Source organism: Entelurus aequoreus, linkage group LG04 (genome assembly GCF_033978785.1).
Source record: "Entelurus aequoreus isolate RoL-2023_Sb linkage group LG04, RoL_Eaeq_v1.1, whole genome shotgun sequence".
NCBI lineage: Eukaryota > Metazoa > Chordata > Actinopteri > Syngnathiformes > Syngnathidae > Entelurus > Entelurus aequoreus.
Window position 1 is genome coordinate 10,274,963 of NC_084734.1, and position 24,872 is coordinate 10,299,834.

The 24,872-nt window shown below is 36.3% G+C and overlaps 2 protein-coding genes across 2 annotated transcripts in view; one reads left to right on the top strand and one right to left on the bottom strand.

Moving 5' to 3' along the window:
• Nucleotides 1-13,530: 13,530 nt before the first annotated feature.
• map1lc3cl (microtubule-associated protein 1 light chain 3 gamma, like) lies at nucleotides 13,531-14,443 on the top strand. Its single transcript, XM_062043419.1, has 4 exons — nucleotides 13,531-13,663; nucleotides 13,727-13,782; nucleotides 13,845-13,951; nucleotides 14,007-14,443. Exons 1-4 carry the CDS (start codon nucleotides 13,606-13,608, stop codon nucleotides 14,170-14,172), a joined length of 387 nt encoding a protein of 128 aa, XP_061899403.1. The 5' UTR covers nucleotides 13,531-13,605; the 3' UTR covers nucleotides 14,173-14,443.
• A 4,761-nt stretch (nucleotides 14,444-19,204) lies between these two features.
• Nucleotides 19,205-24,872, bottom strand: part of ehd1a (EH-domain containing 1a) — a 45,630-nt gene continuing 39,962 nt past the window's right edge. The window contains exons 5-6 of the mRNA XM_062044198.1: nucleotides 20,206-20,370; nucleotides 19,205-19,962 (exon numbers count right to left, since the gene is read on the bottom strand). Coding sequence (XP_061900182.1) covers nucleotides 19,429-19,962; nucleotides 20,206-20,370 — 699 coding nt within the window. The 3' untranslated portion in view covers nucleotides 19,205-19,428. The remainder of the gene's footprint in view (nucleotides 19,963-20,205; nucleotides 20,371-24,872) is intronic.

Consider the following 24,872-nt stretch of genomic DNA (forward strand, 5'->3'; position numbering starts at 1 on the left):
GAAGTTGTGCTTATGTAAACATGAAGTTGTGCTTATGTAAACATGAAAAATAAGAATAGAAGTTGTGCTTATGTAAACATGAAAAATAAGAATAGAAGTTGTGCTTATGTAAACATGAAAAATAAGAATAGAAGTTGTGCTTATGTAAACATGAAAAATAAGAATAGAAGTTGTGCTTATGTAAACATGAAAAAGAAGAATAGAAGTCGTGCTTATGTAAACATGAAAAAGGAGAATAGAAGTTGTGCTTATGTAAACATAAAAAAGGAGAATAGAAGTTGTGCTTATGTAAACATGAAAAAGGAGAATAGAAGTTGTGCTTATGTAAACATGAAAAAGAAGAATAGAAGTTGTGCTTATGTAAACATGAAAAAGGAGAATAGAAGTTGTGCTTATGTAAACATGAAAAAGGAGAATAGAAGTTGTGCTTATGTAAACATGAAAAAGGAGAATAGAAGTTGTGCTTATGTAAACATGAAAAAGAAGAATAGAAGTTGTGCTTATGTAAACATGAAAAAGAAGAATAGAAGTTGTGCTTATGTAAACATGAAGTTGTGCTTATGTAAACATGAAAAATAAGAATAGAAGTTGTGCTTATGTAAACATGAAAAAGAAGAATAGAAGTTGTGCTTATGTAAACATGAAAAATAAGAATAGAAGTTGTGCTTATGTAAACATGAAAAATAAGAATAGAAGTTGTGCTTATGTAAACATGAAAAAGAAGAATAGAAGTTGTGCTTATGTAAACATGAAAAAGGAGAATAGAAGTTGTGCTTATGTAAACATAAAAAAGAAGAATAGAAGTTGTGCTTATGTAAACATGAAAAAGGAGAATAGAAGTTGTGCTTATGTAAACATAAAAAAGGAGAATAGAAGTTGTGCTTATGTAAACATGAAAAAGGAGAATAGAAGTTCTGCTTATGTAAACATGAAAAAGAAGAATAGAAGTTGTGCTTATGTAAACATGAAAAAGAAGAATAGAAGTTGTGCTTATGTAAACATGAAAAATAAGAATAGAAGTTGTGCTTATGTAAACATGAAGTTGTGCTTATGTAAACATGAAAAAGAAGAATAGAAGTTGTGCTTATGTAAACATGAAGTTGTGCTTATGTAAACATGAAAAAGAAGAATAGAAGTTGTGCTTATGTAAACATGAAAAAGAAGAATAGAAGTTGTGCTTATGTAAACATGAAAAAGGAGAATAGAAGTTGTGCTTATGTAAACATGAAAAAGAAGAATAGAAGTTGTGCTTATGTAAACATGAAGTTGTGCTTATGTTAACATGAAAAAGAAGAATAGAAGTTGTGCTTATGTAAACATGAAAAATAAGAATAGAAGTTGTGCTTATGTAAACATGAAGTTGTGCTTATGTAAACATGAAAAAAAAGAATAGAAGTTGTGCTTATGTAAACATGAAAAAGAAGAATAGAAGTTGTGCTTATGTAAACATGAAAAAGGAGAATAGAAGTTGTGCTTATGTAAACATGAAAAAGAAGAATAGAAGTTGTGCTTATGTAAACATGAAAAAGGAGAATAGAAGTTGTGCTTATGTAAACATGAAAAAGAAGAATAGAAGTTGTGCTTATGTAAACATGAAAAAGGAGAATAGAAGTTGTGCTTATGTTAACATGAAAAAGAAGAATAGAAGTTGTGCTTATGTAAACATGAAAAAGAAGAATAGAAGTTGTGCTTATGTAAACATGAAAAAGAAGAATAGAAGTTGTGCTTATGTAAACATGAAAAATAAGAATAGAAGTTGTGCTTATGTAATCATGAAAAAGAAGAATAAAAGTTGTGCTTATGTAAACATGAAAAATAAGAATAGAAGTTGTGCTTATGTAAACATGAAAAAGAAGAATAGAAGTTGTGCTTATGTAAACATGAAAAATAAGAATAGAAGTTGTGCTTATGTAAACATGAAAAAGGAGAATAGAAGTTGTGCTTATGTAAACATGAAAAAGGAGAATAGAAGTTGTGCTTATGTAAACATGAAAAAGGAGAATAGAAGTTGTGCTTATGTAAACATGAAAAATAAGAATAGAAGTTGTGCTTATGTAAACATGAAAAAGGAGAATAGAAGTTGTGCTTATGTAAACGTGAAAAAGGAGAATAGAAGTTGTGCTTATGTAAACATGAAAAAGAAGAATAGAAGTTGTGCTTATGTAAACATGAAAAATAAGAATAGAAGTTGTGCTTGTGTAAACATGAAGTTGTGCTTATGTAAACATGAAAAAGGAGAATAGAAGTTGTGCTTATGTAAACATGAAGTTGTGCTTATGTAAACATGAAAAAGGAGAATAGAAGTTGTGCTTATGTAAACATGAAAAAGGAGAATAGAAGTTGTGCTTATGTAAACATGAAGTTGTGCTTATGTAAACATGAAAAAGGAGAATAGAAGTTGTGCTTATGTAAACATGAAGTTGTGCTTATGTAAACATGAAAAAGGAGAATAGAAGTTGTGCTTATGTAAACATGAAAAAGGAGAATAGAAGTTGTGCTTATGTAAACATGAAAAAGGAGAATAGAAGTTGTGCTTATGTAAACATGAAAAAGGAGAATAGAAGTTGTGCTTATGTAAACGTGAAAAATGAGAATAGAAGTTGTGCTTATGTAAACGTGAAAAAGGAGAATAGAAGTTGTGCTTATGTAAACATGAAAAAGGAGAATAGAAGTTGTGCTTATGTAAACATGAAAAAGGAGAATAGAAGTTGTGCTTATGTAAACGTGAAAAAGGAGAATAGAAGTTGTGCTTATGTAAACATGAAAAAGGAGAATAGAAGTTGTGCTTATGTAAACGTGAAAAAGGAGAATAGAAGTTGTGCTTATGTAAACGTGAAAAAGGAGAATAGAAGTTGTGCTTATGTAAACATGAAAAAGGAGAATAGAAGTTGTGCTTATGTAAACGTGAAAAAGGAGAATAGAAGTTGTGCTTATGTAAACATGAAAAAGGAGAATAGAAGTTGTGCTTATGTAAACGTGAAAAAGGAGAATAGAAGTTGTGCTTATGTAAACATGAAAAAGAAGAATAGAAGTTGTGCTTATGTAAACATGAAAAAGGAGAATAGAAGTTGTGCTTATGTAAACGTGAAAAAGGAGAATAGAAGTTGTGCTTATGTAAACATGAAAAAGAAGAATAGAAGTTGTGCTTATGTAAACATGAAAAAGAAGAATAGAAGTTGTGCTTATGTAAACATGAAAAATAAGAATAGAAGTTGTGCTTATGTAAACATGAAAAAGGAGAATAGAAGTTGTGCTTATGTAAACATGAAAAAGGAGAATAGAAGTTGTGCTTATGTAAACATGAAAAAGGAGAATAGAAGTTGTGCTTATGTAAACATGAAAAAGGAGAATAGAAGTTGTGCTTATGTAAACATGAAGTTGTGCTTATGTAAACATGAAAAAGGAGAATAGAAGTTGTGCTTATGTAAACATGAAAAAGGAGAATAGAAGTTGTGCTTATGTAAACATGAAAAAGGAGAATAGAAGTTGTGCTTATGTAAACATGAAAAAGGAGAATAGAAGTTGTGCTTATGTAAACATGAAAAAGGAGAATAGAAGTTGTGCTTATGTAAACATGAAAAAGGAGAATAGAAGTTGTGCTTATGTAAACATGAAAAAGGAGAATAGAAGTTGTGCTTATGTAAACGTGAAAAAGGAGAATAGAAGTTGTGCTTATGTAAACGTGAAAAAGGAGAATAGAAGTTGTGCTTATGTAAACATGAAAAAGGAGAATAGAAGTTGTGCTTATGTAAACGTGAAAAAGGAGAATAGAAGTTGTGCTTATGTAAACATGAAAAAGGAGAATAGAAGTTGTGCTTATGTAAACGTGAAAAAGGAGAATAGAAGTTGTGCTTATGTAAACATGAAAAAGAAGAATAGAAGTTGTGCTTATGTAAACATGAAAAAGAAGAATAGAAGTTGTGCTTATGTAAACATGAAAAATAAGAATAGAAGTTGTGCTTATGTAAACATGAAAAATAAGAATAGAAGTTGTGCTTATGTAAACATGAAAAAGGAGAATAGAAGTTGTGCTTATGTAAACATGAAAAAGGAGAATAGAAGTTGTGCTTATGTAAACATGAAAAAGGAGAATAGAAGTTGTGCTTATGTAAACATGAAAAAGAAGAATAGAAGTTGTGCTTATGTAAACATGAAAAAGGAGAATAGAAGTTGTGCTTATGTAAACATGAAAAAGGAGAATAGAAGTTGTGCTTATGTAAACATGAAAAAGGAGAATAGAAGTTGTGCTTATGTAAACATGAAAAAGAAGAATAGAAGTTGTGCTTATGTAAACATGAAAAAGAAGAATAGAAGTTGTGCTTATGTAAACATGAAAAAGAAGAATAGAAGTTGTGCTTATGTAAACATGAAAAAGGAGAATAGAAGTTGTGCTTATGTAAACATGAAAAAGGAGAATAGAAGTTGTGCTTATGTAAACATGAAAAAGGAGAATAGAAGTTGTGCTTATGTAAACATGAAAAAGGAGAATAGAAGTTGTGCTTATGTAAACATGAAAAAGGAGAATAGAAGTTGTGCTTATGTAAACATGAAAAAGGAGAATAGAAGTTGTGCTTATGTAAACGTGAAAAATGAGAATAGAAGTTGTGCTTATGTAAACGTGAAAAAGGAGAATAGAAGTTGTGCTTATGTAAACATGAAAAAGGAGAATAGAAGTTGTGCTTATGTAAACATGAAAAAGGAGAATAGAAGTTGTGCTTATGTAAACGTGAAAAAGGAGAATAGAAGTTGTGCTTATGTAAACATGAAAAAGGAGAATAGAAGTTGTGCTTATGTAAACATGAAAAAGAAGAATAGAAGTTGTGCTTATGTAAACATGAAAAAGGAGAATAGAAGTTGTGCTTATGTAAACATGAAAAAGGAGAATAGAAGTTGTGCTTATGTAAACATGAAAAAGGAGAATAGAAGTTGTGCTTATGTAAACATGAAAAAGAAGAATAGAAGTTGTGCTTATGTAAACATGAAAAAGAAGAATAGAAGTTGTGCTTATGTAAACATGAAAAATAAGAATAGAAGTTGTGCTTATGTAAACATGAAAAAGGAGAATAGAAGTTGTGCTTATGTAAACATGAAAAAGGAGAATAGAAGTTGTGCTTATGTAAACATGAAAAAGGAGAATAGAAGTTGTGCTTATGTAAACATGAAAAAGGAGAATAGAAGTTGTGCTTATGTAAACATGAAAAAGGAGAATAGAAGTTGTGCTTATGTAAACATGAAAAAGGAGAATAGAAGTTGTGCTTATGTAAACGTGAAAAATGAGAATAGAAGTTGTGCTTATGTAAACGTGAAAAAGGAGAATAGAAGTTGTGCTTATGTAAACATGAAAAAGGAGAATAGAAGTTGTGCTTATGTAAACATGAAAAAGGAGAATAGAAGTTGTGCTTATGTAAACGTGAAAAAGGAGAATAGAAGTTGTGCTTATGTAAACATGAAAAAGGAGAATAGAAGTTGTGCTTATGTAAACGTGAAAAAGGAGAATAGAAGTTGTGCTTATGTAAACGTGAAAAAGGAGAATAGAAGTTGTGCTTATGTAAACATGAAAAAGGAGAATAGAAGTTGTGCTTATGTAAACGTGAAAAAGGAGAATAGAAGTTGTGCTTATGTAAACATGAAAAAGGAGAATAGAAGTTGTGCTTATGTAAACGTGAAAAAGGAGAATAGAAGTTGTGCTTATGTAAACATGAAAAAGAAGAATAGAAGTTGTGCTTATGTAAACATGAAAAAGGAGAATAGAAGTTGTGCTTATGTAAACGTGAAAAAGGAGAATAGAAGTTGTGCTTATGTAAACATGAAAAAGAAGAATAGAAGTTGTGCTTATGTAAACATGAAAAAGAAGAATAGAAGTTGTGCTTATGTAAACATGAAAAATAAGAATAGAAGTTGTGCTTATGTAAACATGAAAAAGGAGAATAGAAGTTGTGCTTATGTAAACATGAAAAAGGAGAATAGAAGTTGTGCTTATGTAAACATGAAAAAGGAGAATAGAAGTTGTGCTTATGTAAACATGAAAAAGGAGAATAGAAGTTGTGCTTATGTAAACATGAAGTTGTGCTTATGTAAACATGAAAAAGGAGAATAGAAGTTGTGCTTATGTAAACATGAAAAAGGAGAATAGAAGTTGTGCTTATGTAAACATGAAAAAGGAGAATAGAAGTTGTGCTTATGTAAACATGAAAAAGGAGAATAGAAGTTGTGCTTATGTAAACATGAAAAAGGAGAATAGAAGTTGTGCTTATGTAAACATGAAAAAGGAGAATAGAAGTTGTGCTTATGTAAACATGAAAAAGGAGAATAGAAGTTGTGCTTATGTAAACGTGAAAAAGGAGAATAGAAGTTGTGCTTATGTAAACGTGAAAAAGGAGAATAGAAGTTGTGCTTATGTAAACATGAAAAAGGAGAATAGAAGTTGTGCTTATGTAAACGTGAAAAAGGAGAATAGAAGTTGTGCTTATGTAAACATGAAAAAGGAGAATAGAAGTTGTGCTTATGTAAACGTGAAAAAGGAGAATAGAAGTTGTGCTTATGTAAACATGAAAAAGAAGAATAGAAGTTGTGCTTATGTAAACATGAAAAAGAAGAATAGAAGTTGTGCTTATGTAAACATGAAAAATAAGAATAGAAGTTGTGCTTATGTAAACATGAAAAATAAGAATAGAAGTTGTGCTTATGTAAACATGAAAAAGGAGAATAGAAGTTGTGCTTATGTAAACATGAAAAAGGAGAATAGAAGTTGTGCTTATGTAAACATGAAAAAGGAGAATAGAAGTTGTGCTTATGTAAACATGAAAAAGAAGAATAGAAGTTGTGCTTATGTAAACATGAAAAAGGAGAATAGAAGTTGTGCTTATGTAAACATGAAAAAGGAGAATAGAAGTTGTGCTTATGTAAACATGAAAAAGGAGAATAGAAGTTGTGCTTATGTAAACATGAAAAAGAAGAATAGAAGTTGTGCTTATGTAAACATGAAAAAGAAGAATAGAAGTTGTGCTTATGTAAACATGAAGTTGTGCTTATGTAAACATGAAAAATAAGAATAGAAGTTGTGCTTATGTAAACATGAAAAAGAAGAATAGAAGTTGTGCTTATGTAAACATGAAAAATAAGAATAGAAGTTGTGCTTATGTAAACATGAAAAATAAGAATAGAAGTTTTGCTTATGTAAACATGAAAAAGAAGAATAGAAGTTGTGCTTATGTAAACATGAAAAAGGAGAATAGAAGTTGTGCTTATGTAAACATAAAAAAGAAGAATAGAAGTTGTGCTTATGTAAACATGAAAAAGGAGAATAGAAGTTGTGCTTATGTAAACATAAAAAAGGAGAATAGAAGTTGTGCTTATGTAAACATGAAAAAGGAGAATAGAAGTTCTGCTTATGTAAACATGAAAAAGAAGAATAGAAGTTGTGCTTATGTAAACATGAAAAAGAAGAATAGAAGTTGTGCTTATGTAAACATGAAAAATAAGAATAGAAGTTGTGCTTATGTAAACATGAAGTTGTGCTTATGTAAACATGAAAAAGAAGAATAGAAGTTGTGCTTATGTAAACATGAAGTTGTGCTTATGTAAACATGAAAAAGAAGAATAGAAGTTGTGCTTATGTAAACATGAAAAAGAAGAATAGAAGTTGTGCTTATGTAAACATGAAAAAGGAGAATAGAAGTTGTGCTTATGTAAACATGAAAAAGAAGAATAGAAGTTGTGCTTATGTAAACATGAAGTTGTGCTTATGTTAACATGAAAAAGAAGAATAGAAGTTGTGCTTATGTAAACATGAAAAATAAGAATAGAAGTTGTGCTTATGTAAACATGAAGTTGTGCTTATGTAAACATGAAAAAAAAGAATAGAAGTTGTGCTTATGTAAACATGAAAAAGAAGAATAGAAGTTGTGCTTATGTAAACATGAAAAAGGAGAATAGAAGTTGTGCTTATGTAAACATGAAAAAGAAGAATAGAAGTTGTGCTTATGTAAACATGAAAAAGGAGAATAGAAGTTGTGCTTATGTAAACATGAAAAAGAAGAATAGAAGTTGTGCTTATGTAAACATGAAAAAGGAGAATAGAAGTTGTGCTTATGTTAACATGAAAAAGAAGAATAGAAGTTGTGCTTATGTAAACATGAAAAAGAAGAATAGAAGTTGTGCTTATGTAAACATGAAAAAGAAGAATAGAAGTTGTGCTTATGTAAACATGAAAAATAAGAATAGAAGTTGTGCTTATGTAATCATGAAAAAGAAGAATAGAAGTTGTGCTTATGTAAACATGAAAAATAAGAATAGAAGTTGTGCTTATGTAAACATGAAAAAGAAGAATAGAAGTTGTGCTTATGTAAACATGAAAAATAAGAATAGAAGTTGTGCTTATGTAAACATGAAAAAGGAGAATAGAAGTTGTGCTTATGTAAACATGAAAAAGGAGAATAGAAGTTGTGCTTATGTAAACATGAAAAAGGAGAATAGAAGTTGTGCTTATGTAAACATGAAAAATAAGAATAGAAGTTGTGCTTATGTAAACATGAAAAAGGAGAATAGAAGTTGTGCTTATGTAAACGTGAAAAAGGAGAATAGAAGTTGTGCTTATGTAAACATGAAAAAGAAGAATAGAAGTTGTGCTTATGTAAACATGAAAAATAAGAATAGAAGTTGTGCTTATGTAAACATGAAGTTGTGCTTATGTAAACATGAAAAAGGAGAATAGAAGTTGTGCTTATGTAAACATGAAGTTGTGCTTATGTAAACATGAAAAAGGAGAATAGAAGTTGTGCTTATGTAAACATGAAAAAGGAGAATAGAAGTTGTGCTTATGTAAACATGAAGTTGTGCTTATGTAAACATGAAAAAGGAGAATAGAAGTTGTGCTTATGTAAACATGAAGTTGTGCTTATGTAAACATGAAAAAGGAGAATAGAAGTTGTGCTTATGTAAACATGAAAAAGGAGAATAGAAGTTGTGCTTATGTAAACATGAAAAAGGAGAATAGAAGTTGTGCTTATGTAAACATGAAAAAGGAGAATAGAAGTTGTGCTTATGTAAACGTGAAAAATGAGAATAGAAGTTGTGCTTATGTAAACGTGAAAAAGGAGAATAGAAGTTGTGCTTATGTAAACATGAAAAAGGAGAATAGAAGTTGTGCTTATGTAAACATGAAAAAGGAGAATAGAAGTTGTGCTTATGTAAACGTGAAAAAGGAGAATAGAAGTTGTGCTTATGTAAACATGAAAAAGGAGAATAGAAGTTGTGCTTATGTAAACGTGAAAAAGGAGAATAGAAGTTGTGCTTATGTAAACGTGAAAAAGGAGAATAGAAGTTGTGCTTATGTAAACATGAAAAAGGAGAATAGAAGTTGTGCTTATGTAAACGTGAAAAAGGAGAATAGAAGTTGTGCTTATGTAAACATGAAAAAGGAGAATAGAAGTTGTGCTTATGTAAACGTGAAAAAGGAGAATAGAAGTTGTGCTTATGTAAACATGAAAAAGAAGAATAGAAGTTGTGCTTATGTAAACATGAAAAAGGAGAATAGAAGTTGTGCTTATGTAAACGTGAAAAAGGAGAATAGAAGTTGTGCTTATGTAAACATGAAAAAGAAGAATAGAAGTTGTGCTTATGTAAACATGAAAAAGAAGAATAGAAGTTGTGCTTATGTAAACATGAAAAATAAGAATAGAAGTTGTGCTTATGTAAACATGAAAAAGGAGAATAGAAGTTGTGCTTATGTAAACATGAAAAAGGAGAATAGAAGTTGTGCTTATGTAAACATGAAAAAGGAGAATAGAAGTTGTGCTTATGTAAACATGAAAAAGGAGAATAGAAGTTGTGCTTATGTAAACATGAAGTTGTGCTTATGTAAACATGAAAAAGGAGAATAGAAGTTGTGCTTATGTAAACATGAAAAAGGAGAATAGAAGTTGTGCTTATGTAAACATGAAAAAGGAGAATAGAAGTTGTGCTTATGTAAACATGAAAAAGGAGAATAGAAGTTGTGCTTATGTAAACATGAAAAAGGAGAATAGAAGTTGTGCTTATGTAAACATGAAAAAGGAGAATAGAAGTTGTGCTTATGTAAACATGAAAAAGGAGAATAGAAGTTGTGCTTATGTAAACGTGAAAAAGGAGAATAGAAGTTGTGCTTATGTAAACGTGAAAAAGGAGAATAGAAGTTGTGCTTATGTAAACATGAAAAAGGAGAATAGAAGTTGTGCTTATGTAAACGTGAAAAAGGAGAATAGAAGTTGTGCTTATGTAAACATGAAAAAGGAGAATAGAAGTTGTGCTTATGTAAACGTGAAAAAGGAGAATAGAAGTTGTGCTTATGTAAACATGAAAAAGAAGAATAGAAGTTGTGCTTATGTAAACATGAAAAAGAAGAATAGAAGTTGTGCTTATGTAAACATGAAAAATAAGAATAGAAGTTGTGCTTATGTAAACATGAAAAATAAGAATAGAAGTTGTGCTTATGTAAACATGAAAAAGGAGAATAGAAGTTGTGCTTATGTAAACATGAAAAAGGAGAATAGAAGTTGTGCTTATGTAAACATGAAAAAGGAGAATAGAAGTTGTGCTTATGTAAACATGAAAAAGAAGAATAGAAGTTGTGCTTATGTAAACATGAAAAAGGAGAATAGAAGTTGTGCTTATGTAAACATGAAAAAGAAGAATAGAAGTTGTGCTTATGTAAACATGAAAAAGAAGAATAGAAGTTGTGCTTATGTAAACATGAAAAAGGAGAATAGAAGTTGTGCTTATGTAAACATGAAAAAGGAGAATAGAAGTTGTGCTTATGTAAACATGAAAAAGAAGAATAGAAGATGTGCTTATGTAAACATGAAGTTGTGCTTATGTAAACATGCAAAAGGAGAATAGAAGTTGTGCTTATGTAAACGTGAAGTTGTGCTTATGTAAACATGAAAAAGGAGAATAGAAGTTGTGCTTATGTAAACATGAAGTTGTGCTTATGTAAACATGAAAAAGGAGAATAGAAGTTGTGCTTATGTAAACATGAAAAAGGAGAATAGAAGTTGTGCTTATGTAAACATGAAAAAGGAGAATAGAAGTTGTGCTTATGTAAACATGAAAAAGGAGAATAGAAGTTGTGCTTATGTAAACATGAAAAAGGAGAATAGAAGTTGTGCTTATGTAAACATGAAAAAGGAGAATAGAAGTTGTGCTTATGTAAACATGAAAAAGGAGAATAGAAGTTGTGCTTATGTAAACATGAAAAAGAAGAATAGAAGTTGTGCTTATGTAAACATGAAAAAGGAGAATAGAAGTTGTGCTTATGTAAACATGAAAAAGGAGAATAGAAGTTGTGCTTATGTAAACATGAAAAAGGAGAATAGAAGTTGTGCTTATGTAAACATGAAAAAGGAGAATAGAAGTTGTGCTTATGTAAACATGAAAAAGGAGAATAGAAGTTGTGCTTATGTAAACATGAAAAAGAAGAATAGAAGTTGTGCTTATGTAAACATGAAAAAGGAGAATAGAAGTTGTGCTTATGTAAACATGAAAAAGGAGAATAGAAGTTGTGCTTATGTAAACATGAAAAAGGAGAATAGAAGTTGTGCTTATGTAAACATGAAAAAGGAGAATAGAAGTTGTGCTTATGTAAACATGAAAAAGGAGAATAGAAGTTGTGCTTATGTAAACATGAAGTTGTGCTTATGTAAACATGAAAAAGGAGAATAGAAGTTGTGCTTATGTAAACATGAAAAAGGAGAATAGAAGTTGTGCTTATGTAAACATGAAAAAGGAGAATAGAAGTTGTGCTTATGTAAACATGAAAAAGGAGAATAGAAGTTGTGCTTATGTAAACATGAAAAAGGAGAATAGAAGTTGTGCTTATGTAAACATGAAAAAGGAGAATAGAAGTTGTGCTTATGTAAACATGAAAAAGGAGAATAGAAGTTGTGCTTATGTAAACGTGAAAAAGGAGAATAGAAGTTGTGCTTATGTAAACGTGAAAAAGGAGAATAGAAGTTGTGCTTATGTAAACATGAAAAAGGAGAATAGAAGTTGTGCTTATGTAAACGTGAAAAAGGAGAATAGAAGTTGTGCTTATGTAAACATGAAAAAGGAGAATAGAAGTTGTGCTTATGTAAACGTGAAAAAGGAGAATAGAAGTTGTGCTTATGTAAACATGAAAAAGAAGAATAGAAGTTGTGCTTATGTAAACATGAAAAAGAAGAATAGAAGTTGTGCTTATGTAAACATGAAAAATAAGAATAGAAGTTGTGCTTATGTAAACATGAAAAATAAGAATAGAAGTTGTGCTTATGTAAACATGAAAAAGGAGAATAGAAGTTGTGCTTATGTAAACATGAAAAAGGAGAATAGAAGTTGTGCTTATGTAAACATGAAAAAGGAGAATAGAAGTTGTGCTTATGTAAACATGAAAAAGAAGAATAGAAGTTGTGCTTATGTAAACATGAAAAAGGAGAATAGAAGTTGTGCTTATGTAAACATGAAAAAGAAGAATAGAAGTTGTGCTTATGTAAACATGAAAAAGAAGAATAGAAGTTGTGCTTATGTAAACATGAAAAAGGAGAATAGAAGTTGTGCTTATGTAAACATGAAAAAGGAGAATAGAAGTTGTGCTTATGTAAACATGAAAAAGAAGAATAGAAGATGTGCTTATGTAAACATGAAGTTGTGCTTATGTAAACATGCAAAAGGAGAATAGAAGTTGTGCTTATGTAAACGTGAAGTTGTGCTTATGTAAACATGAAAAAGGAGAATAGAAGTTGTGCTTATGTAAACATGAAGTTGTGCTTATGTAAACATGAAAAAGGAGAATAGAAGTTGTGCTTATGTAAACATGAAAAAGGAGAATAGAAGTTGTGCTTATGTAAACATGAAAAAGGAGAATAGAAGTTGTGCTTATGTAAACATGAAAAAGGAGAATAGAAGTTGTGCTTATGTAAACATGAAAAAGGAGAATAGAAGTTGTGCTTATGTAAACATGAAAAAGGAGAATAGAAGTTGTGCTTATGTAAACATGAAAAAGGAGAATAGAAGTTGTGCTTATGTAAACATGAAAAAGGAGAATAGAAGTTGTGCTTATGTAAACATGAAAAAGAAGAATAGAAGTTGTGCTTATGTAAACATGAAAAAGGAGAATAGAAGTTGTGCTTATGTAAACATGAAAAAGGAGAATAGAAGTTGTGCTTATGTAAACATGAAAAAGGAGAATAGAAGTTGTGCTTATGTAAACATGAAAAAGGAGAATAGAAGTTGTGCTTATGTAAACATGAAAAAGGAGAATAGAAGTTGTGCTTATGTAAACATGAAAAAGAAGAATAGAAGTTGTGCTTATGTAAACATGAAAAAGGAGAATAGAAGTTGTGCTTATGTAAACATGAAAAAGGAGAATAGAAGTTGTGCTTATGTAAACATGAAACAGATTAGCTGTCATGTGCTTCTTCTGGCTGGCTAATGTCGCAGGCGGCCGTGAGAATGCAAAGTGAGCTAACCAGTACGTGTGAATACTTTGCCCCGCCTGTCTCCTGGACTATAAAGACCCTCTGGATCTGGTCTCTCACTGGGGTTTGCAGACTTCCTTCCACCTGATCAAGCAACCTCCCGGCAGCCAGCAACATGGCGCCCTTTGAGAAGTCCATGGAGATGATGCCCTTCAAGCAGAGGAAGTGTTTAGGTGAGACCCCCCAACCCCCCCCCAGACCACTTCAGACCTCCAAACCTCTTTTTCCCCCCTCAGAAACCAGAAAAGATGAAGTGTGCAGCATCCGATCCAAGTTCCCCAACAAGTTACCCGTGAGTCCTCTTGGCCGTCTCTGACTTTGTGGCGACACTTCCTGACTGTGGTGTGTCCAAAGGTGATCGTGGAGCGTTACCTGCGCGAGAAGGCCCTCCCTCTGCTGGACAAGACCAAGTTTTTGGTTCCCTTCGAGCTCACCTTAGGACAGTTCCTGTGCCTGCTCAGGTAAGCGCCGCCAAAAGCCAGACGGGCGCTGGTCTTACCCCGTCTATGTGTCCAGGAACAAGATCGACCTGGAGTCCAGCCAGGCTCTCTTCCTGCTGGTGGCCGAGAGGAGCATGTCCTGCATGTCCTCCAGCATGGGGGAGGTCTACTCTCGCTACAGGGACCCCGACGGCTTCCTCTACATCACCTACGCCTCGCAGGAGATGTTCGGGGGCAGCTGAGCCGTGGAGAACCCGGGCCGACCGGGGCCCACTTTGGACATTTTCCCAACACCGCCTGACTCTCCCTGGGCGAGAGTCCGCCACGTCTCATGGGGATCACAGCCAGGAACTTCCACTTGTCTTTTGAGTCCAGGACAAAAGAGAAGAAAGCTGCAGTGTTATTTGCACTCGTGTCCTGCTGGTCTTTCTAGCACTTCTCCTCCACAATGTGAAGACTGCTGATGCGCGGCCACCTCGCTCAGTACGCAAAACAAATAAACCTCCTTTCAATACGTCCACTTCTTTGCTATTTTGGCTTATGAAATGACATTTGTGTTTACCATACCAACTTTATTTATAAAGCCCTTTAAAAAGAAGCACAGTTGAAGAACAAAAAACTAAATTATAACCCTGTGGTTCTTAACCTTGTTGGAGGTACCGAACCCCACCAGTTTCATACGCGCATTCACCGAACCCTTCTTTAGTGAAAAATAAAATGTTTTTTTCCAAATTTAGAGTTATTTGGTTAGGGTTAGAGGGTTAGGGTAATAATAAGGCCATGCCGAATAAGGCATTAATAAGTACTTAATAATGACTAGTTAAGAGCCAATATGTTACTAATTTGCATGTTAATAAGGAACTAATTAATGGTGAATATGTTCCCCATACTAAAGTGTTACCATGTTTTATTACTGGTGCACAAAATGAACCGTGCATGAACATCACCTTGTTCAAACAACAAAACCAACACAGTGCATAAACTCACAACAAACTACACACCTGCAAATCAGTCTGACTTCTGCTGTTGCCGTATCCGTAATACGCAGATAGGGAGAAGTTTGTATTTACACGATGAGTCGGGTGTGTCTTGACCTCCGCCTGAGGCCGACTCACCGAACCCCTAGGGTTCCATCGAACCCAGGTTAAGAACCACTGCTCTAACCCTCTAACCCTAACCAAATAACTCTAAATTAAGTCTTTGTTACTTAGAATATGTTCCCCATACTAAAGTGTTACCAAAAACATATAACTTCGTCTTGAATTTGAAAAAAGAAAACATTTTATTTTTCACTAAAGAAGGGTTCAGTGAATGCGCATATGAATCTGGTGGGGTTCGGTACCTCCAACAAGGTTAAGAACCACTGCTTTACACCAATAAACACACAAATGTAGCTTACTTTACACCAATAAACACACAAATATAGCTTACTTTACAACAATAAACACAAATATAGCTTAATTTACAACAATAAATACACAAATATAGCTTACTTTACACCAATAAACACACAAATATAGCTTACTTTACAACAATAAACACAAATATAGCTTAATTTACAACAATAAATACACATAGCTTACTTTACACCAATAAACACATAAATATAGCTTACTTTACACCAATAAACACATAAATATAGCTTACTTTACACCAATAAACACACAAATATAGCTTAATTTACACCAATTAACACAAATATAGCTTAGTTTACACCAATAAACACAAATATAGCTTACTTTACACCAATAAACACACAAATAGAACTTACTTTACACCAATAAACACACAAATATAGCTTACTTTACACCAATAAACACAAATATAGCTTACTTTACACCAATAAACACACAAATATAGCTTACTTTACAACAATAAACACAAATATAGCTTAATTTACAACAATAAATACACATAGCTTACTTTACACCAATAAACACATAAATGTAGCTTACTTTACACCAATAAACACACAAATATAGCTTACTTTACACCAATAAACACATAAATATAGCTTACTTTACACCAATAAACACACAAATATAGCTTAATTTACACCAATAAACACAAATATAGCTTACTTTACACCAATAAACACAAATATAGCTTACTTTACACCAATAAACACACAAATAGAACTTACTTTACACCAATAAACACACAAATATAGCTTACTTTACACCAATAAACACAAATATAGCTTACTTTACACCAATAAACACAAATATAGTCCTCCAGAGGGCAGCAGACGACTCTACAAACAGGATATAATGTTTGCAGTGACTGCAGGTGTCCTCCAGAGGGCGGCAGACGACTGTACAAACAGGATATAATGTTTGCAGTGACTGCAGGTGTCCTCCAGAGGGCGGCAGATGACTCTACAAACAGGATATGTTTGCAGTGACTGCAGGTGTCCTCCAGAGGGCAGCAGAAGACTCTACAAACAGGATATAATGTTTGCAGTGACTGCAGGTGTCCTCCAGAGGGCGGCAGACGACTCTACAAACAGGATATAATGTTTGCAGTGACTGCAGGTGTCCTCCAGAGGGCGGCAGACGACTCTACAAACGGGATATAATGTTTGCAGTGACTGCAGGTGTCCTCCAGAGGGCGGCAGACGACTCTACAAACAGGATATAATGTTTGCAGTGACTGCAGGTGTCCTCCAGAGGGCGGCAGACGACTCTACAAACAGGATATAATGTTTGCAGTGACTGCAGGTGTCCTCCAGAGGGCGGCAGACGACTCTACAAACAGGATATGTTCGCAGTGACTGCAGGTGTCCTCCAGAGGGCGGCAGACGACTCTACAAACAGGATATGTTTGCAATGACTGCAGGTGTCCTCCAGAGGGCGGCAGATGATTCTACAAACAGGATATAATGTTTGCAGTGACTGCAGGTGTCCTCCAGAGGGCGGCAGACGACTCTACAAACAGGATATAATGTTTGCAGTGACTGCAGGTGTCCTCCAGAGGGCGGCAGACGACTCTACAAACAGGATGTAATGTTTGCAGTGACTGCAGGTGTCCTCCAGAGGGCGGCAGACGACTCTACAAACAGGATGTAATGTTTGCAGTGACTGCAGGTGTCCTCCAGAGGGCGGCAGACGACTCTACAAACAGGATATAATGTTTGCAGTGACTGCAGGTGTCCTCCAGAGGGCGGCAAACGACTCTACAAACAGGATGTAATGTTTGCACTGACTGCAGGTGTCCTCCAGAGGGCGGCAGACAACTCTACAAACAGGATATGTTTGCAGTGACTGCAGGTGTCCTCCAGAGGGCGGCAGACGACTCTACAAACAGGATATAATGTTTGCAGTGACTGCAGGTGTCCTCCAGAGGGCGGCAGACGACTCTACAAACAGGATATGTTTGCAGTGACTGCAGGTGTCCTCCAGAGGGCGGCAGACGACTGTACAAACAGGATATACTGTTTGCAGTGACTGCAGGTGTCCTCCAGAGGGCGGCAGACGACTCTACAAACAGGATATCATGTTTGCAATGACTGCAGGTGTCCTCCAGAGGGCAGCAGAAGACTCTACAAACAGGATATGTTTGCAGTGACTGCAGGTGTCCTCCAGAGGGCGGCAAACGACTCTACAAACAGGATGTAATGTTTGCAGTGACTGCAGGTGTCCTCCAGAGGGCGGCAGACGACTCTACAAACAGGATATAATGTTTGCAATGACTGCAGGTGTCCTCCAGAGGGCAGCAGAAGACTCTACAAACAGGATATAATGTTTGCAATGACTGTAGGTGTCCACCAGGGGGCGGCAGATGACTCTACAAACAGGATATAATGTTTGCAGTGACTGCAGGTGTCCTCCAGAGGGCGGCAGATGTTTCTACAAACAGGATGTTTGCAGTGACTGCAGGTGTCCTCCAGAGGGCGGCAGATTACTCTACAAACAGGATATAATGTTTGCAGTGACTGCAGGTTTCCTCCAGAGGGCGGCAGAAGACTCTACAAACAGGATATAATGTTTGCAGTGACTGCAGGTGTCCTCCAGAGGGCGGCAGATGACTCTACAAACAGGATATAATGTTTGCAGTGACTGCAGGTGTCCTCCAGAGGGCGGCAGACGACTCTACAAACAGGATATAATGTTTGCAGTGACTGCAGGTGTCCTCCAGAGGGCGGCAGACGACTCTACAAACAGGATATAATGTTTGCAGTGACTGCAGGTGTCCTCCAGAGGGCGGCAGACGACTCTACAAACAGGATATGTTTGCTGTGACTGCAGGTGTCCTCCAGAGGGTGGCAGATGACTATACGAACAGGATATAATGTTTGCAGTAACTGCAGGTGTCCTCCAGAGGGCGGCAGACGACTCTACAAACAGGATATGTTTGCAGTGACTGCAGGTGTCCTCCAGAGGGCGGCAGACGACTCTACAAACAGGATATGTTTGCAGTGACTGCAGGTGTCCTCCAGAGGGCGGCAGACGACTCTACAAACAGGATATAATGTTTGCAGTGACTGCAGGTGTCCTCCAGAGGGCTGCAGACGACTCTACAAACAGGATATAATGCTTGCAGTGACTGCAGGTGTCCTCCAGAGGGCTGCAGACGACTCTACAAACAGGATATAATGTTTGCAGTGACTGCAGGTGTCCTCCAGAGGGCGGAAGACGACTCTACAAACAGGATATAATGTTTGCAGTGACTGCAGGTGTCCTCCAGAGGGCGGCAGACGACTCTACAAAGAGGATGTAATGTTTGCAGTGACTGCAGGTGTCCTCCAGAGGGCGGCAGACGCCTGTACAAACAGGATGTAATGTTTGCAGTGACTGCAGGTGTCCTCCAGAGGGCGGCAAACGACTCTACAAACAGGATGTAATGTTTGCAGTGACTGCAGGTGTCCTCCAGAAGGCGGCAGACGACTCTACAAACAGGATATAATGTTTGCAGTGACTGTAGGTGTCCTCCAGAGGGCGGCAGACGACTCTACAAACAGGATATAATGTTTGCAATGACTGCAGGTGTCCTCCAGAGGGCGGCAGATGACTCTACAAACAGGATATAATGTTTGCAATGACTGCAGGTGTCCTCCAGAGGGCAGCAGATGACTCTACAAACAGGATATAATGTTTGCAGTGACTGCAGGTGTCCTCCAGAGGGCGGCAGATGACTGTACAAACAGGAAGTCAAAGACATGGCTGGAAGTCATCAATGAAATGTACTTAGTCAGCAGCCTGGATGAAACATGTTCCTTTTTATTTATCTGGCAAAAAGGGAAGCATTTGGAGAGAAAGTCAGGAAATAGAAAAATAGATGAGCAACATGATTTATTTCCTCTCGCCCTCCAAATTGAAAAAACAAAACTATATTTCTTTGGATCAACAAACGAAGTGGACTTTATATTATAAGACATCTTTTACACAGCTTCATCACGCTACATGTCCGGGATGCAGCAAGGTCCTCTGGAACAGAATATTTCACCCCTGATTCACAAGAAACTCCCGCCCAGTCTCTTCTTCCGGAAGAAGGCTTCTCTACGCCTGCAAGGGCGTGCCACGCTTGGACGGGGGCACCAGGTGATCGGGCAGCGTGGCGGGCAGCTCGTGGCCCTCCAGCTTGACTTTGATCAGGTGGTTGGCGAGGGCGAACTCTTCGTTGTCGAGGAGGCCGTCCTTGTCCACGTCGGCCAGCTTCCAGATCTTTCCCAGCACCGTGTTGGGGAGTTTGGACTTGAGCATCTCCTTCTTGGCGGCGCCGCCGGACACCTTGCCGTTGATGGGCGACAGCGTGTAGAAGATCTCGTCGTACGAGGGCTTGTCGCGGTTCACCACCCAGTCCAGGTCGTCGATGCCCTCGCTGGCGCCCTCGCCGTAGCCGTGGCCGAAAGGGCCGCTCTTGGTTCCCTCGAAGGCGCCGCCCTTGACGGAGTTGCTGGGCAGAGCCGCCTCCTCCTGGCGCACCAGCGCCATGAGGCGGGCGATGTCGTTGGCCAGCATGTCCTCCACGGACTCCAGCAGCTTGGGCTTCATGGGGGCGAACTTGGAGAAGTCCTGAGCGTTGAGCAGCTCCTGAGGACACAAAGCGGGACCTGCTGATGGAGAATGGATCCAGTGGGAAAACCACGCAAGCGGGATTTCCTGGCAAGCCAGGAAAAATGAAGGATTTCACCAGAACACTCGTTACCTGCATCTTGGCCTACCTGGGGAAGTCTCCAGGTCAATGAATAAAAACAACTTTCTAAAAAGTGTCCGGGTGAAAACTAAAGGTCCGCGCCCAGAAAGAAAGCTCGTGTAGATGAGGAGACTTGTTACCTGCATCTTGGCCAAGTTGGGGAAGTCTCCCGGTGAGATCTGGTGCTCCTTCTCCACCTTCAGGTAAATCTCAGCCAGGTTGGCGATCAGTTCTTTCTTCTTCGACTCCTTCCCAAACACGCTGGGCATCTCCTTCTTCAGCGAGCAGATGATGTAAGCGTGCACCTGAACACAGACAAAGTCCACTTGGATGTACGATACACGTCTGATATCAGCAACCAAACAAAACATGTGTCGGGCGCAGTGTTGGGTTAGTTACTGAAAACCAGTAGCTAGTTACAGTTACTAGTTACTTTATTTCAAAAGTAACGCAGTTACTTACACCAAAAAGTAATGGGTTACTGTGAAAAGTAACTATTTAGTTACTTATTTTTTTCTCATTTTTTTTTAAAGGCTCCTATTAATGCCCTTTTAGCCTTCATTTCAGTACTGTTATTGCACTGGAGAATAATACAATGTGTTGATCAACTTGACATGCATTTGCATCACTGAACTCAGAAAGCAATGTGCTCTACATACAACACACAAACAATGTGGTCTACATACAACACACAAACAATGTGGTCTACATACAACACACAAACAATGTGGTCTACATACAACACACAAACAATGTGGTCTACATACAACACACAAACAATGTGGTCTACATACAACACAACACACAAACAATGTGGTCTACATACAACACACAAACAATGTGGTCTACATACAACACACAAACAATGTGGTCTACATACAACACACAAACAATGTGGTCTACATACAACACACAAACGATGTGGTCTACATACAACACACAAACAATGTGGTCTACATACAACACACAAACAATGTGGTCTACATACAACACACAAACAATGTGGTCTACATACAACACACAAACAATGTGGTCTACATACAACACACAAACAATGTGGTCTACATACAACACACAAACAATGTGGTCTACATACAACACACAAACAATGTGGTCTACATACAACACACAAACAATGTGGTCTACATACAACACACAAACAATGTGGTCTACATACAACACACAAACAATGTGGTCTACATACAACAGACAAACAATGTGGTCTACATACAACAGACAATGTGGTCTACATACAACACACAAACAATGTGGTCTACATACAACACACAAACAATGTGGTCTACATACAGCACACAAACAATGTGGTCTACATACAACACACAAACGATGTGGTCTACATACAACACACAAACAATGTGGTCTACATACAACACACAAACAATGTGGTCTACATACAACACACAAACAATGTGGTCTACATACAACACACAAACAATGTGGTCTACATACAACACACAAACAATGTAGTCTACATACAACACACAAACAATGTGGTCTACATACAACACACAAACAATGTGGTCTACATACAACACACAAACGATGTGGTCTACATACAACACACAAACAATGTGGTCTACATACAACACACAAACAATGTGGTCTACATACAACACACAAACGATGTGGTCTACATACAACACACAAACACTGTGGTCTACATACAACACACAAACAATGTGGTCTACATACAACACACAAACAATGTGGTCTACATACAACACACCAACAATGTGGTCTACATACAACACACAAACGATGTGGTCTACATACAACACACAAACGATGTGGTCTACATACAACACACAAACAATGTGGTCTACATACAACACACAAACAATGTGGTCTACATACAACACACAAACGATGTGGTCTACATACAACACACAAACAATGTGGTCTACATACAACACACAAACAATGTGGTCTACATACAACACACAAACAATGTGGTCTACATACAACACACAAACAATGTGGTCTACATACAACACACAAACAATGTGGTCTACATACAACACACAAACAATGTGGTCTACATACAACACACAAACAATGTGGTCTACATACAACACACAAACAATGTGGTCTACATACAACACACAAACAATGTGGTCTACATACAACACACAAACAATGTGGTCTACATACAACACACAAACGATGTGGTCTACATACAACACACAAACAATGTGGTCTACATACAACACACAAACAATGTGGTCTACATACAACACACAAACAATGTGGTCTACATACAACACACAAACAATGTGGTCTACATACAACACACAAACAATGTGGTCTACATACAACACACAAACAATGTGGTCTACATACAACACACAAACAATGTGGTCTACATACAACACACAAACAATGTGGTCTACATACAACACACAAACAATGTGGTCTACATACAACACACAAACAATGTGGTCTACATACAACACACAAACAATGTGGTCTACATACAACACACAAACAATGTGGTCTACATACAACACACAAACAATGTGGTCTACATACAACACACAAACAATGTGGTCTACATACAACACACAAACACTGTGGTCTACATACAACACACAAACAATGTGGTCTACATACAACACACAAACACTGTGGTCTACATACAACACACAAACACTGTGGTCTACATACAACACACAAACGATGTGGTCTACATACAACACACAAACAATGTGGTCTACATACAACACACAAACAATGTGGTCTACATACAACACACAAACAATGTGGTCTACATACAACACACAAACATTGTGGTCTACATACAACACCCAAACGATGTGGTCTACATACAACACACAAACAATGTGGTCTACATACAACACACAAACAATGTGGTCTACATACAACACACAAACGATGTGGTGTACATACAACACACAAACAATGTGGTGTACATACAACACACAAACAATGTGGTCTACATACAACACACAAACGATGTGGTCTACATACAACACACAAACAATGTGGTCTACATACAACACACAAACAATGTGGTCTACATACAACACACAAACAATGTGGTCTACATACAACACACAAACAATGTGGTCTACATACAACACACAAACAATGTGGTCTACATACAACACACAAACAATGTGGTCTACATACAACACACAAACAATGTGGTCTACATACAACACACAAACAATGTGGTCTACATACAACACACAAACAATGTGGTCTACATACAACACAAAAACAATGTGGTCTACATACAACAGACAATGTGGTCTACATACAACAGACAATGTGGTCTACATACAACACACAAACAATGTGGTCTACGTACAACAGACAATGTGGTCTACATACAACAGACAATGTGGTCTACATACAACACACAAACAATGTGGTCTACATACAACACACAAACAATGTGGTCTACATACAACACACAAACAATGTGGTCTACATACAACACACAAACAATGTGGTCTACATACAACACACAAACAATGTGGTCTACATACAACACACAAACAATGTGGTCTACATACAACACACAAACAATGTGGTCTACATACAACACACAAACAATGTGGTCTACATACAACACACAAACGATGTGGTCTACATACAACACACAAACAATGTGGTCTACATACAACACACAAACAATGTGGTCTACATACAACACACAAACAATGTGGTCTACATACAACACGCAAACGATGTGGTCTACATACAACACACAAACAATGTGGTCTACATACAACACACAAACAATGTGGTCTACATACAACACACAAACAATGTGGTCTACATACAACACACAAACAATGTGGTCTACATACAACACACAAACAATGTGGTCTACATACAACACACAAACAATGTGGTCTACATACAACACACAAACAATGTGGTCTACATACAACACACAATGTGGTCTACATACAACACACAAACGATGTGGTCTACATACAACACACAAACAATGTGGTCTACATACAACACACAAACAATGTGGTCTACATACAACACACAAACACTGTGGTCTACATACAACACACAAACGATGTGGTCTTCATACAACACACAAACAATGTGGTCTACATACAACACACAAACAATGTGGTCTACATACAACACACAAACAATGTGGTCTACATACAACACAACACACAAACAATGTGGTCTACATACAACACACAAACAATGTGGTCTACATACAACACACAAACAATGTGGTCTACATACAACACACAAACAATGTGGTCTACATACAACACACAAACAATGTGGTCTACATACAACACACAAACAATGTGGTCTACATACAACACACAAAGATATGTTTCAATGGGCCAATTTATTTCTGGCCAGAACAAATTGACAAAACTATTTTAAATAGCTGCAACATAATGGCACTTTAACTTTAAGTAGATAGGATCTTTGATGCAAGACACAACTTACATTTAACTAAAATGCTATTTTCTTTGTGCTCGACAAAAGAAAAGTATTGAGAATGTCTCCATGTTAAGAAACTCGACTTCTGGCTTTGCCATGATGTCTTGTTAGATGTTATGAGAGTAGTGTATGTGCGTGTGTGGCCCTTTAAGATATGACAGCATGTGAGGTGAGTGACGTCAGTGAGTGAGTGGGCGAGAGAGGTGAGGGACTGGCGACAGTGAGCGTGTGCAGGTGCTCTAGCTTGGTGGATGGCTGCGTCCAATAAAGTCACAAAGTTGCAACAAACCGCCGGCCTCGTCATTCACCCTCAGCTGTAAAGACCCACTTCCGG

Bases quoted from the DNA above. Each gene is read 5' to 3' on its own strand.
- map1lc3cl (XM_062043419.1), top strand. From the start codon at position 13,606: ATGGCGCCCTTTGAGAAGTCCATGGAGATGATGCCCTTCAAGCAGAGG. The intron at 13,664-13,726 runs GTGAGACCCCCC...TTCCCCCCTCAG, and splicing joins CAAGCAGAGGAAGTGTTTAG to AAACCAGAAAAGATGAAGTG. The intron at 13,952-14,006 runs GTAAGCGCCGCC...CTATGTGTCCAG, and splicing joins CAGTTCCTGTGCCTGCTCAG to GAACAAGATCGACCTGGAGT.